This window comes from Ilyonectria robusta (assembly GCF_021365365.1).
Source record: "Ilyonectria robusta strain PMI_751 chromosome Unknown BGZ61scaffold_2, whole genome shotgun sequence".
In the NCBI taxonomy this organism is placed as follows: Eukaryota; Fungi; Ascomycota; class Sordariomycetes; order Hypocreales; family Nectriaceae; genus Ilyonectria; species Ilyonectria robusta.
The window spans coordinates 247457-261161 of record NW_025764436.1 but is presented as its reverse complement, the minus strand read 5'-3'; the positions used below and the strand labels follow the sequence as shown (position 1 = coordinate 261161).

At 57.0% G+C, this 13705-nt stretch overlaps 6 protein-coding genes across 6 annotated transcripts; 3 read left to right on the top strand and 3 right to left on the bottom strand.

Moving 5' to 3' along the window:
• Window positions 1-174: 174 nt before the first annotated feature.
• On the top strand, window positions 175-1521 carry BGZ61DRAFT_471888 (kinase-like domain-containing protein; the record flags this gene model as incomplete). The annotated part of the gene is made up of 2 exons (XM_046248268.1): window positions 175-960; window positions 1027-1521. 2 exons carry the CDS (start codon window positions 175-177, stop codon window positions 1519-1521), a joined length of 1281 nt encoding a protein of 426 aa, XP_046110244.1.
• Window positions 1522-3110: 1589 nt separating this feature from the next.
• Window positions 3111-3672, bottom strand: BGZ61DRAFT_440268 (uncharacterized protein). The gene has a single exon (XM_046244465.1). The coding sequence runs from the start codon at window positions 3454-3456 to the stop codon at window positions 3283-3285; it is 174 nt and encodes a 57-aa protein (XP_046110243.1). The 5' UTR covers window positions 3457-3672; the 3' UTR covers window positions 3111-3282.
• A 951-nt stretch (window positions 3673-4623) lies between these two features.
• On the bottom strand, window positions 4624-5188 carry BGZ61DRAFT_440267 (uncharacterized protein). The gene has a single exon (XM_046244464.1). The coding sequence runs from the start codon at window positions 5119-5121 to the stop codon at window positions 4690-4692; it is 432 nt and encodes a 143-aa protein (XP_046110242.1). The 5' UTR covers window positions 5122-5188; the 3' UTR covers window positions 4624-4689.
• Window positions 5189-5580: 392 nt separating this feature from the next.
• On the top strand, window positions 5581-10230 carry BGZ61DRAFT_379651 (uncharacterized protein). Its single transcript, XM_046242614.1, has 5 exons — window positions 5581-6344; window positions 6458-6553; window positions 6627-7270; window positions 7332-7455; window positions 7509-10230. Exons 1-5 carry the CDS (start codon window positions 6002-6004, stop codon window positions 9983-9985), a joined length of 3684 nt encoding a protein of 1227 aa, XP_046110241.1. The 5' UTR covers window positions 5581-6001; the 3' UTR covers window positions 9986-10230.
• On the bottom strand, window positions 10231-12736 carry BGZ61DRAFT_440265 (major facilitator superfamily domain-containing protein). Its single transcript, XM_046244463.1, has 2 exons — window positions 12218-12736; window positions 10231-12042 (listed from the first exon to the last, which is right to left on the bottom strand). Exons 1-2 carry the CDS (start codon window positions 12710-12712, stop codon window positions 10567-10569), a joined length of 1971 nt encoding a protein of 656 aa, XP_046110240.1. The 5' UTR covers window positions 12713-12736; the 3' UTR covers window positions 10231-10566.
• Window positions 12568-13526, top strand: BGZ61DRAFT_552937 (uncharacterized protein; the record flags this gene model as incomplete). Its single annotated transcript, XM_046255540.1, has 1 exon — window positions 12568-13526. Exon 1 carries the CDS (start codon window positions 12975-12977, stop codon window positions 13524-13526), a length of 552 nt encoding a protein of 183 aa, XP_046110239.1. The 5' UTR covers window positions 12568-12974.
• Window positions 13527-13705: the final 179 nt, after the last annotated feature.

Here is a 13705-nt window from a genome sequence, read left to right as displayed (position 1 = left end):
TGCATCTCTGCAGCTTTGTGTCTCTGCATTTATCCTTTGGTTCTCTGCACTGCACTGCGCTGCCGCATCTTGGGTCGTAGTTACCTCCGCCGCCCCCGCGACCGTCCCCCCTCTGTTTCCCCCGCCTACCTCATCGACTCCGCCGCGTGTGTGTGCGCGCCTCCGTCCGTAACCATGTCGCCGTCAGCTTCCAACAGCCATATCGGCCAGGACGGCCAGAACGGTCATGTTCCCTTCCTTCCTCTGACCTACGACAATAATGACTCTCAAAACTCGGGCCTAAAGATCATCCTAACGCTTGCCCCCGACTGGACCAGCGAGGACTCCCGCGTGGATTTTGTGCGCTTCACCGATGGCATCACCAACACGCTGCTCAAGGCCGTCAACCGCCGGCCCGGGCTTTCCAAGGAGGACATCGACCGCGAGTCCATCCTGCTCCGAGCTTACGGTAACGGGACTGCCATCCTCATCGACCGTGAGCGCGAGGCCGCGAACCACGAGCTGCTCTGGAAGCACGGCCTCGCCACCGAACTGCTTGCTCGCTTCCAAAATGGCATGCTGTACCGCTTTATCCCCGGCACCGTTGCTCGCGCCCAGGACCTCAGCGATCCGCCTATCCTGACTGCCGTTGCACGACACCTTGCGCAGTGGCACGCGACAGTGCCCTGTCTTCCGAGCCCGGTCCCGAACCATGGCGGCCCCAACGGCTACACTAACGGCGACTCCAAGACCACGACCAACGGTCATGCGAATGGAGACGGCCAGAAGTCGCACCAGGAAATGATTGACAACGCCGCCCCGGGGAAGCCCCCGCCTAACATGTGGACAACGATGCAGAAGTGGATTCTCGCCCTGCCCACCGATACCGATGCTCAGCGTGAGAGGCAAGCTCTACTTCAACATGAGCTGGAGGAGATGAGTGAGAAGCTCAGCCAGCGTCCTGGACTCGGTAACAACGGGGTATGTGAGATGGTCGACGAGTCCCTCTAAACGGCGTATCAGTTTGCTAACACGTTGACTGTTTAGCTTGTCTTTGCTCACTGCGATCTGCTGTGCGCCAACGTCATTATTCACCGCGATGGAGATGCGGAAACATCGGTGAGCTTTATTGATTACGAGTATGCGACGCCATCGCCAGCTGCGTTTGATGTGTCGAACCACTTTGCAGAGTGGGTTGGGTACGACTGCGACTACGCAGCCGTACCCACTCGAAGCCAGCGGGCGGCCTTTATCCGAGAGTACGTCAAGACGTACTTCAAGCTCACAGGAGAGGAGGTCGATGAGGAGGAGGAAGTGCGCAAGCTCACGGAAGAGGTTGACGTGTACCGAGGGGTACCCGGATTCTACTGGGGCATCTGGTCGATGATTCAGGCCGTCATCTCCAAGATTGACTTCGACTATGCCTCATACGCCGAGCTGCGACTGGGCGAATACTGGGCGTGCAAAGCCGAGACCGACGGGAGCCGGGAGGCGTCAGGGAAGGAGATGCCACTGCGGGAGAAGACGTGGTGGAGCGAGTAAGGGTTGCATGTGAAGCGGCCCAACGATCGGCTGAGCACGCGGGTTAAGTGAGAAACGACTCGATCGAATTAGTCGCCGATTTGAGCGTTGAGCAGGCTGGGACGCAGGTGAGCGAACCAGCAGGTGACGGAGCGAAAGGATTGGGTATGCAAAGAACGGATACACAGAAAGGGCGTTTGGGGTTCTCAACCGGCTGGTGGCCTCCTCGTGGGCCCCTGTTTCCGCTCCTCCCGGCTTTTCCATTTCGACCAGAGACGTCGCTCACCCGCCCCTCGTTTCTTTTTTCTGTTTTCTTCTTCGGACCATGATGATACAAATCAGCTCAACCAGCACGACGGGAATGGCCAAAATGGGGGGCAGCCATTCAACATGAGGCTATGTACGGCATACGAAGTTTGCGTCGGGCATCATACCACACATAGCAGTCTACACCTACCTACCTACACACCTATAATAAAGTACATTTCATGACCGAACCTTTGGGAAATGACGAAGCTTGCAGCCGTAGCAGCTGCAGTAGTCAGCCTCTTGATACATACGTTGCGTTGCAGTGCCAGCCCGCAGCTGCGTGCCATGCCGCGTTCGCTTCTGCCGGCAGCACCCCGATGTCTCCCTCTCTCGTCTGCCACCTATCTAGCCGTGGCACCTCAACCCTCCAACTGCTGCGGACGGACTAACAACAACCCTCCATGATCCACGATGGGTGGGGTGCCACCAGCGCGGACACCCACAGCCGGGGCGAGACCCGAAGATGGTCTGGGGCGGAAGCTGTGGCTTGAGGGCGAGGGATAAAAGTGGCTGTTGAGCCGTGGTGCGGCCAGACAATCTGGCCAAGGTGGTGGCCATGTTTGGCGAGGTGCATCTGATCTGGTTTCGTCCCGTCTCGTCCGCGTCCGAGTCCGCGTGCCGTCTGTCCAGCTGGCAGCTGTCACAGCTCGGTTCCGTGTCTAGGTCATTAATTTAAGTAGGCGGATCCGAATCCAGCAAGTCGTATGTGTGTATGTGTGTGTATGTACTAGGTAGTATGGCTGTTTGTATGTATGTACGCAGCAATTATGTGATGCTCTCAAGGGCGAGATGCAATGTGATGAGACTAGTCTTCAAAGGCGACAACAAGAAACGAGGCGAGATGAGAGGGTCGCGCCCCAGCAGCGTGGCTAGCATGGCTCAAACCACCGTGTCTACCTAACCTACCAAAGGTACCTCAAGAGCTAGAAGGCTAGAGGGGCTCCGGCTGTGAGGGAGCAATAGCATGGCAATTAAGAGTGGTACTCTTTGCGGACGTCGCCTCATGTACTCCGTACTTGGTAGCTTCATTCTGTAAGTAAAGTTACCTTGCACCGCGCTGGATGGACGGATACTACTTACAGTGGGGAGCCCGTTTGGCGTTTGGGTGGGCGATTGAGGCTTTTGGGGCGAGTCTCGAAGCGCCGGGACGGTGAAGAAGCGGGGATCGCGTGACGGCCAGTGCGCCAACGCCAGCGCCAGCTCAACGGTTCCGCCCTCTGCATCCAATCCCTTGTCTACCTGGGTAGGCCCTTGTCTCGTCTTGTCTTGGGACGAGGTCCATTTTTCAGGGTTGGAATTTTTTTTTTTTTGATTTAATTTGGTTTAATTTTTCTTTCTTCCGGCTCAAACGCCCTGCTGTCGGAGAGTGGAAGGAGTCATATTCCCGTCGGGTCCAGGGTTCATTGTTTACGAGTCCCCCCGTTTCATCCGTCCCGCCCACCGCTGTCTCTCGGCGCTCAGCTCGTCAATTGATTAGCCAACATCTGATTCATTGATTCTCGCATTTGCATTTATTTCCCTGGTCTCCGAGCACGGTCCATCTCTTTTCCATCCACCATCCCTCATCCCTACCTCTTTTCCCCATGTCCACAATGAACAGTCCTGTCCGCAATCCGTCCATGGCTCGTCCATCCCCGTCCGCATCATCCCCAGTCCACAGCCCGGGCGGGCACAGACAGCCCAAAACGCCACACACAGACTCTGTTTTCCCTCCCCCCCACTCCACGTCTCCCGGGCTTAGTTAGTACTCCGTACCTCGTTAGCTACTACGCAGTACTACGTAGTATGGAAACAGTCTAACACGCGGTCCTCGACTGCACAACCGCCGTTGCGCTGCCCGGACTTATCTCTCTCATAATACCCAGCCACTATTTCGACTGGTGACACGCACTAGGCGCGTCGTGGCTGTTGGTCACCTCCTGGCAATCCCCCAATCCTCCCCCCAATCTCCAATTCTCCATGTACTCGCTGCATCTCGCATGGCTGACCATGGCCGATGCTTATTACATCCCGACGGGGAGAGACAGTCGCGGACTCGCGGCAGACACCCAGACGCAGCAATTAGCGTCCACTGGCCTAGAGCAGGGGCATCACGGTGGCACCATCCTGCCGCCGCCGCTCCCATTGGCCTCTTTGGCCCGTCTACTCCGTCAGTCTGTCTCTTCTCTTTGGCTCTCAGACTCGGTTCTGGCCGTCTGACCCTCGGATCTCTCAGACTCTGTCCGGCGTTCTCTCTGGCGCTCACGTTCTTCGGCTCTCTGGCTCTCTAGCTCTCTAGCTCTCTAGCTCTCTGGCTCACTGGCTCTTTGACTCTCGGGCTTGCCAAGCTATGCCGTACGGCATTCAACCTCGCGCACCTATTGGGCCCGAACCCTGAAGAAGCTTACGTCCGCCCCAGGAGGTAACTCTGCAACATCCTGACTGTACATGTACATGTGAACCTGGTGCTGACTAGTACCTACCAACGAATACCTACCTTGCCTACCTCTACAGCGTAGTAGTGTTCTCTGGCTGCCATCAAAAGCCTTCCCGACGGGTTCCCGCACAAGAGCACACGCCGTCAGCAAGCAAGCAAAGTGCCATGGCCCCACAGGCGGTCCCGTACGGAGCGAACCCCAGTCTAGTAGACGCGTGGACAAACGGCGTTCAAGTTACGGCGAGACACAACGGCGCATCGAGGAGGAAGAAGCAAACGCAAACTCACCACCAGCACCAGTCAGTAGCCACCGATGTGGCACAAACCGCTGTAACATCGTAGGCGGTACTTGTTGCAGCGGTTGACATGGGCCTGGGCCCTTCCCTTCCCATGCCCCCCCTCCCCCCCGGTTCCCTGGGCAGGCTTCCGCACCTTCAGCAGCTTCAGCACCTTCCATGACAGGGCTACCGCGAGCCCATGACAGGGCACCCTCGGCAGGGCCACCACTCGCCGTACAATACGTACTGAGCAAGTGTGCGTGTGCATACTGACAGAGCAGAGTGACAGGGTCTCTGTGGTGTCTGTGAACTCTGTGGACCCTGTGGTCTCTCGGCCTCTGCGGGCCTCTGCGGCCTCTGCAGCCTGTCTCTCCCTGGGATGGGGCTTGCGCGGGTCCAGGGCGAACAGGGTGGGTGGAGGATGTGGAAAACGCTCGTCCTGGTGCTATGGTGGTGCTGATGATGGCTCGTGGCCGGGACCGGGACCCGGTTGGTAGCTCCCCGCTGGCCTGCCGGCGTCGGGATACTGTACATGCTTCGGTCTCCCAATACGTGCGGCCAGACCGACTCGGCCTCGAACCCACACTGCGTCTTCTCACACGCAACGGCCGCGGCCATACCGTGTCTCGTCGAGGGAAGAGACACGGCGCAGGTGTTCGCGTCCAATGTCCAACGTCCAATGCCCAATGCCCGAGGACCAGCATCCAGTGTCCAATGCCTAGTGTCCAACCGCTCAAACGCATGAGAAGTACATCATACATACCTTGCCACGAGTGAGCCACCAGTCCGTCCACCACTCAGTCGCTCACGGGCACTTACATGCTATTACTTACTCTCTCCCTCCCTCCCTCCATCCCCTCCCACCCTCTCATACTGGGCAGGTAGGTACCCTGCGGTCCCTGCCTGCGGTCCCCGGTGGTTCCCTAACCTGGTCCAGCCAGGGCTCCAGGGCCTCCATCCAGGGCCTCCATCCAGGGCCTCCATCTAGGGCTCCAGTGCGCTTCCAGGACCACTCGCATCGTCGTCGGCACTATCTCCAAATCTGCCGCGCCGGGGAGCTGCCCCACCTCGCGCACTCTCCTCTCGTCCCTTCCTCCCTCACTCACACATGCCGCCCCAAGGGCCACGGGGGTCCCAGCACAATGTCGTGCCCGTCGATAAAACCTAGTTCTTTCATTCCCATCGATTCCACCTCGCTGCCCGAGTCTCAGAAGTGATTCCGTCCAGATCCCGCCCAGATCCCGTCCCAGGGCCCCTTCCTCGTCCCCTCCCGCCGGTTTCCGGCTGCCCACCTCCGTCTCTTGCCTGTTGTCCGTTGTCCGTTGTCTGTTGTGTGTTGTGTGTTGTGTTTCCGTCCTGGGCAGGCAAGGGCCGCTGGCCGACTATAGCCTCCCGCAACACAGTCGGACAGCCCGCCATGCTCATGCTCGGCAGCCCAGCCCAGCACAACAGCAAAAACTCGACAAGAAGAGACGAGATGAGGTGACCCGATACAGATATGAGCAGGGATGAGTCCACTCCGTCGACCATGTCCGGTCCGGAGCCAAACCTCGACCGAGCCGTCCATCGCCTGCCGCCTCAGCATGTTCAGCAGTACACTCAGCAGCATACGCAGCAGCATACGCAGCACGCCGCCGCCGCTTCTTCTTCTACTGCTTCTTCCGCTGTTCCTTCTGCTTCTGCTACTACTGCTGCTGCTGTTGCTGACCTGGGACCACCGAGGCCACTTGCTGCCTCCTCTCCCTCACGGCATGCCCGCCATGTCACCCTCGACGTTACTCTCGAGGTTGATATGTTGCGTCATAAGCTGCGACTCCTCGAAGCTGCTGTTGAACGCCACGGTTTGTCTTGTCCCGCCTTGCCCTCCGCTTGTACTCCCCTCCCCCGTTGCTTTGACGTGTTTGTATCTGCGTCAATGCCCAGTGCTCAGCCTGCTTACTGTTCCCCCGCCCAGGCATCGCGTCACGCATCCCTACTCTCTCCGAGGCCGAAGAGGCCCGGGCCTTGCAGTACCGGTGCGAGTGCCTCGAAGCCGCCTTTTCTCAGCAAGGTAAGTGGGCATCTCCAAGCCCGTAAATCTGCAAATTCAAAATGCTTGGACCGAGGGAAAACTAACAAGACAGCTTTGGATGTGGCTGGCATCTTGGCACACCCACCTCCAGACCAGGTACTGTCAGGCTTCGCCCCATGGCTCGACAACCACTTCGCACTTACCCGTCACGAGAACGTGAACCCCCTCTTACCTTCTCGAGATGCCGTCTTGTCTCGGACCCGTTCACGAGCATCATTCAAGTGCTTCCATGACCAATGTATCCACTACATCTACGGATTTGCAACTCGGATCGATCGAGACAACCACGCTCGACTCCACTCCTCTCCGCTGACTCGGAACCCCGACCCTCCACTGGGAACCAGACGACCTATGTCGTCAACGGATCAATCACCAGTGAAACCCCCCGATTCCTTTTCACGGACCCGGATGTCCTCTGCTCAACCCCCAGGCCCTCTTGTGACCACCAACTTGCCGCCTCTTCCTCTTCCGACCCCATCTACCGCGAGCACGGGGACGAGAGACTCGGCAACGAGCTTCAACTTTCCAGAGAATCGCTCTTCGCTTGTCCGAGGCTTGATTGACGCTGATGTCGATCCTCAACTGCCCCCTCTAAAACGAGCTCGAGTCGGCCACCACCGCCTAAAATCTATCGGCGAGCTGCAACTTTTGCGAGAAAATGAGCCTTGTCTTCGATGCCGTGCTTTAAACAGACAAGTAAGCGCATCCCGAGCTTCGATTTTTCGGTTTCCTTTTTCGTAGACTTATATCTCTCTAGTGTGATTCTAGTCACCCCTGCGGATCCTGCTCGGATCTGCCCCCATCAGAGAACGAAGCTCACTGGAGCTCCCTTGGCTGCTATCGCGGATCTGTGGTGTCCCTAGTTGACAAAATTCTTCCAGGTAACAAGAAGCCCCGTTATCTAGTTTCGTTTCCAGGATTGATCGAGAACCAGGACCCCTATCGACCTCTCCAACTCGAACTCCAATCACGCCTCCTCATCCGCGCCACGGTAGTGTCAATGACTACATCTTGAGGATATACCCTTCTCTATCAAATGGGGCATTGACTGGACCCTTTAGACTCGATTTCCAGGATAGCTTTTGGTGGTCAGAGGGTGACCTCGATCTGGGTCAACGTTCGAGTACTCAATTACCCGCCGAAGCAACGACGATGCCCCCGATTCTCCGAGTCATCAGCACAAGTTGGAACTGCCAGGATACGGCCTACGATCTTCTCGAGCTGATAACTGTCAGTGGTCAACTATCTTCTTCCCGTGATATGGAAATGACGACCTATCCTACCCTCTTTCGGGCGAAGCAGCTACTCCGGGAGGTGGCCTTCTACGATGTATTGCAACCACGCCCAGCCCTCCGCCCGGGACCGAACCACCCCCGAAACGCGTCTGCCGAGGAAGTTACTTTCCCGGAACGCAGCCACCTCTTGAGGTCTTTTACAATGCGGTTCTTGAGCTCCTTTGACCTCGTCGTTTCGGACGACTCAAATTTGAATCTAAGGCGCTGGTTGGGCGTTTTCATATCTCTCTGCATATTCAGCGCCGTGCAGACAATACTTATCGATACTGCTCTCCCATCCATTCAGGGGTACTATCCGCCAAAATATCTAGGGACGGCACCGATGGAAGCAGCTATTCATAGCGTATACAAAGTCCTCGTTGGTTTGTTCGCCGCCTCGAGTGACGCGTTTTTCAACAGCTTGACACCAGACGAAGGGCAACTACTACAACAAACCAATCGTGTCATTCGACGAGAAACATGGCCGTCGCGGGATATGTCGACGAGCTTCGATTTCCTGATGAACCTCGGCAAGGGCGAAAACGAGGGATATGGGTTTAACGGATTTATTCGATCAGGGAAATTGGACGAAAAGAATCAAGCCACCGCTCTTCTCCCCTCGCTCCTCACGCAAGATTCGACATCCAGGCAGCCTTTCCCCCCATTCGAATCCGCACCCGGTCCCTGGAAAACAGAGTCGGCAAGCTTCGCCAACAGGCCGGAGCGCCATACTTCAGAGCAGTTCAACCCATCCCATGACGCCCCAGGACGGACTCGAAGACACACGGTGGGAGAAGACATTTCGTCGATATCGGAACCACGACGACCTCTGAGAGAACCGATCCCTCCCCCCAAATTTCGGCCCTCGTACCAGAAGCCTTCGTTACGTAGAGTGTACTGCGACAAATGCAACGAGCATCCGGACGGATTTCGGGGGGAGCATGAACTTCGGCGCCATATCGATGCCAAACACTCCCCAATGGTCAAACGATGGATCTGCAAGGAGCCCAAGCACTCCAACTCATCCTCGCCTCAGCCCGTTATCCCCCTATCTCGCTGCAAGGCATGCCTGGCACAGAAGCGCTACGGGGCATACTACAATGCTGCCGCCCACCTTCGTCGCGCACACTTCCGGCCTCATCGGGCCGGTAAGGCCAGTGGCGACTGGCCCTCCATGACAGTTCTGAAGAATTGGATGCGAGAGGTGCAACAAACTGCCGATACGAACGACGACGCATCCTCCAGTGGCGACGAGGATACGGATCTCGGGAGTGTAGCAGGCTACACTGATGCTAACCAACAGCACTCACCGATGGCCGAACCTCCTCGACTCGCAACGGCAACCGTTCCAACACAGCTCTCGTCGTCCTCGGTCGAACCACCGGTCCCAATCGACCGCATCAGCCCGTCGCGACGCCCAATCGAGAACCGCACGCGATGCCCTCACCCTGACTGCGGCCGCGTTTTCCGTGACCTCGCCGCCCACATGCTTACGCACCAGGAGGAACGCCCCGAGAAGTGCCCCATCGTAACGTGTGAGTATCACATAAAGGGTTTTGCCAGGAAGTACGACAAAAACCGCCACGCTCTCACCCACTACCGCGGTTCCATGACGTGTCCCTTTTGTCCCGGCGCTGGAACCCCTTTCGAGAAGGCCTTTAACCGAGCCGACGTTTTCAAGAGACATTTAACGGCCGCACATCACGTTGATCAGGCCGGCCCCGGCGGTCGTCGATTCTTCGGCGGCGAGGACTCAATTGGGACGAGGGCCCGCTGTTCTATATGTCATGGCGAGTTCCCAACCGCTCAGGACTTCTATGAACACCTCGACGACTGCGTCTTGAGCGTTATAGTCCCGGCAGTCAGCAATCCGGTACATCAGAACGCCTTAGCTCCTCCGTTGCTACATCAGCATCAACCCCAACATTCGCAACATTCACAACATCTACAACGCCCGCCACAACACCCCCAGCAACATCCACAACAACATTCACAGCATCCGCAACATCCGCAACACCACCAAGCCGCAGTGCCAGGGCCGTCTCGGGCCCAGGCTGCGGATAACCAAAGTAGGAGAGACACAGACGTAGCAGAAACTGGGCCGCAAGGACCGCACATGAGGACGGAGTCACACTGAGTGTTTTTATTACAGGAATGGGCGGCAATCTGCATTTTATTTTTGTTGAATATCGGTGCTTTTTTCTTGTGTTGCCTTGCTTGTATTGATACCACCAGAGCAGGCGTCTCTCGGTCTTTTCAATCGTCCTAGGTTGCAAGGCATGCTGGAAAACCCAAACGCCCTTTCTCGAGGAAAGGGATCAAACGAAAACGAGAACACGGGGCATGACTTGGCTTGGATGAATGAGAAAACTACTTTTCAATGTCTTGTATTAAATTTAACTGAGCAGGCTGCGCAAAGGCAGTCAGCTCCATTCACGATGCTTAGCTTCGATGCTATTTGTGAACTCTCCAGTGGTAGTAGACCTGTTATGACGCAACTCCAGTATACCCAAACTGAGCGGGTGTAATAAGCAATGCGGTACTGTATAACGAGAGTAAATACAGCGATAAAGAAAAAGGAGGTATAACAAAGAGGGAAATGGAAAGCAACAAACGCCATTGCCATGCTTATACAAGTCTCGCTACCGCTCCGTCATGTGTCATTGATGCGCCACAACAAAATCAAGTAGGAAAAGGAAATGAGGGCTTTTGTTGGTTTTAGTTGGAAGATGACTTCTCGTTGACGGAGTCGTTGACCATGACGGACTCGTCGCGATTGCGGGTCTTGGGGCTGGAGCGCTTGAAGAAGTCGTGAATCTCGGGAGAGAACTCGCCGTCATCAGGCATGGCGGCCTCGGTCTCCTTGGGGCCCATGGTGGCCTGGACAGACTCCCACTCCTTTCGCATGTCCTCAATCTTGGTCTTCCAGTCCATTTCGGGGTTGTAAGTCTTGCCGAGGCCACGGAGGTTCTCCCAAACACTCAAGTGCGCGGGGTTGACAGCAACGCCGTGGTACTCGTCAGCCTTGTTGGCACGGATGTAACTCCAGCGGCGCTCCTGCTCCTTGAGGTCGAGGCCGGTGGTGTCGGGGAGGAACAGCCAGGTGAGGAGCATGCCAGCAAGGCCGAACCAGGGAACGACGTAGAACTTGGTCTGGGTGTCAATGTAGTTGTAGAGGACGGAGGCGAGGAGGGCTCCCGACTTGCCGATGCAGGCGGCGAAACCGTGGGCGGTGGCTCGGACGGGGGTGGGGAAGACCTCAGCGGCGACGAGGAAGGTGACGGAGTTGGGGCCGAACTGGTTGAAGAAGGACGAGATGAAGTACATGGCCTGGAAGGCGTGGATGCCGGCGGGGCTGGTGTAGTACTTGAAGTTGAAGGCGGGGATGACGAACATGAGGAAGCACATGAAGAAGCCGACCTGCTGCATCATCTTGCGGCCGTAGAGCTTGTTGTCAATGAAGAGAGAGGCGAGGTAGTAGCCGCACAGGGAGACAACAATGTTGACAAGGTTCCAGGACCAGGTGGTCAGGAGGGAGTCGGGGTTGCTGGAAATGACCTTGATGAACTGACTCTGGAAGAGCTTGTTGCCGTAGAAGAAGACATCGTTACAGAACCAAGTACCAGCGGTGGCGGTGAGACGTCCGCCGAAGTGCTTGAAGCAGTAGCCTAGGGAGTTGATGTCGTAGCCGGTGACGTTTGAGCGCTTCTTGGCCTCGGCAAGCTGCTTAGAGGCGTTGGGCATGCGGTAGGTACGGTAGTAGAGAAGCCAAAGAGTGCCGACGGCAGGGAAGGCAAAGGACAAGCGGAAGGTGTACTGAGCGGCGGAGACGCTGTAAGGGCCTGAGCCGTTGCCCTTGTTGAAGATGACGAGGAGGACGATGAGGACGACCTGGTTGACAAACTGACCCCAGCCCTGCATCAAGAAGGCGGTGGTGACACGGCGACCACGGTGCAGACGATCCTCGCGGGTAGAGACCTTGCCACCGGTGGAAGCGCCCTCAAGGGACGAGGTCGCAGTAATGGGGTACTCGCCACCGACACCGATGCCGTAGAAGAAGAGAGACCAAGCATAGCAGATAATCCAGCCCTGGAGAGTGAGACCCCAAGAGGCAGTGAGCATGAGCAGACCAATGAACATGATGGCAGCATCCTGAATGAGACCCCATCGTCGACCAATCCAGTCACCAATGACCTGTAAACCAACAATTAGCGAAATCCACTATATGATTGAGAATTGCCTAAAATGGAAGCGAAGACAGAGGCAATAGGCGCGAGCACCAAAGCTTAAAGCACCCATAGATAGCCAAGATAAGGATGATAAAGTGGGAAAGTGGGAAAGCGGGGGGAAGGGGGTGAGGAGAACTTACACCGACAAATGCCTGACCAACCATGATACCGATGATTTCCAGGTAGGTAACACTGAAAACCCAGTTCTTGCTGCATACAGAGTGGTCACCCCAGCATTCAGGCCAGGCAGCCTTGAACAGAGGCTCGAGATTACCAATAGAGAAGAGGACATAACCCTCGAGACCAAGGCCGGCACCGGGGATGACAGCATGGCGGAAGTACCAGGCCAAGGGAGAGAGAGGGTCCGTCTTGAACATGCTCCAGGCAGACTTGGCCTCCTCGACGGCGGCGTCGTTGTCGACCTTGGAGACGAACTTCACACGCTTGGCCAGAGGCAGATCGGCCCAGTAGACACCGTCCTCGTCGTAAGAGTCGGACGGGCGAGTGACATGGCTGAAGATGCGGCGCTCGGCATTGTTGAGGCCGGGGAACTCATCTGGGTCGTCGCTGTCGGGTGGCCCATGGGGGACGGGGATCTCGCCGGGGATGGCGTCGATATGGTGTTGGTGGACCATGGCGAATTATGTCTTAATCCCGGGGGGGGGGGGATTTATGGTTCTTTTTGGGGGGGGGGGGAAATGCTGAGAATGTGGTTGGCTGGCACCTAAGAGATGTGTGGCTGGCCAGTGGTGGTTGGTGAGGGGTGCAAGTATGCGACTGTCTAAGTGACTGTCTAAGCAAGCGATGGCTCAATACCAAGAGCGGAAAGAGACGGAGGGCGACTGGATATTTAAAAGCCAAGTCGACTGAAGAGGAAGGATTGAAGTCGATCCAAGGATGGTGAGCTTGTCTCGGCAAGACAGAGACTCCAGAAACAGCAGCGACGGTGGGCAGTATTTGAACAAGACGGCGGCGTCGAGGACCAAAGTCAATGGCATGCGACAAGACGCACCTGGGCGAAGCATCGCGAGCTGGAAGCAGCCAGTCAGAGGCAGCAGAGCAACACCGTGGGCAATCCTCTGGCTCGCAGCTTCTTCTGCAAAGGCCTTTGCCCGAGCGGACGGCGGGTGGTCCATCAGATCCATGGTACATAGCGGCAGTACTCCGTCCGGCGCAAGCCTCAGAGAAACGTGCCTAGGACCGGGAAGCAGGGGGGCGAACGCCGAGAGATCCAGGCGAGATCCCAGCCAGGCCATGGATGGACAAGCATTTGGCAGACTCGAGCCGGCGTGGACAGGCGTGGGCAGGCCATTCGCATTGCTGGTTCCCCACCGCGCTGGGGCCGTGGATTCCAGGTTGACTGGAATGGAGCACAACGGCGGATCCTATGACGAAGCCGGCCGAGTCGTAGCAGAGCGGCGCGGACGAAGAGGGCAAATGCGCGCGTGACCGGCTAGAGCGGCACAGTTTCGAGCGGGCCCGACGACCAGGAGGCGAGCGCCGGTGGACAACTGGGAAGGATCTTCGCAGGAAGTAGCTGGCACGAGCTGGCAAGAGCAGGCACGAGCTGGCATCGTCTGCATCCTTTGGACCTTCTGGACCCTCTGGACCCTCTAGAAAGCTCGTCG

Bases quoted from the DNA above. Each gene is read 5' to 3' on its own strand.
- BGZ61DRAFT_379651 (XM_046242614.1), top strand. From the start codon at position 6,002: ATGAGCAGGGATGAGTCCACTCCGTCGACCATGTCCGGTCCGGAGCCA. The intron at 6,345-6,457 runs GTTTGTCTTGTC...TCCCCCGCCCAG, and splicing joins AGCTGCTGTTGAACGCCACG to GCATCGCGTCACGCATCCCT. The intron at 7,271-7,331 runs GTAAGCGCATCC...ATATCTCTCTAG, and splicing joins GCCGTGCTTTAAACAGACAA to TGTGATTCTAGTCACCCCTG.
- BGZ61DRAFT_440267 (XM_046244464.1), bottom strand. From the start codon at position 5,121: ATGGCCGCGGCCGTTGCGTGTGAGAAGACGCAGTGTGGGTTCGAGGCC.
- BGZ61DRAFT_440265 (XM_046244463.1), bottom strand. From the start codon at position 12,712: ATGGTCCACCAACACCATATCGACGCCATCCCCGGCGAGATCCCCGTC. The intron at 12,043-12,217 runs GTAAGTTCTCCT...GTTGGTTTACAG, and splicing joins TTGGTCAGGCATTTGTCGGT to GTCATTGGTGACTGGATTGG.
- BGZ61DRAFT_440268 (XM_046244465.1), bottom strand. From the start codon at position 3,456: ATGATGCGGACGGGGATGGACGAGCCATGGACGGATTGCGGACAGGAC.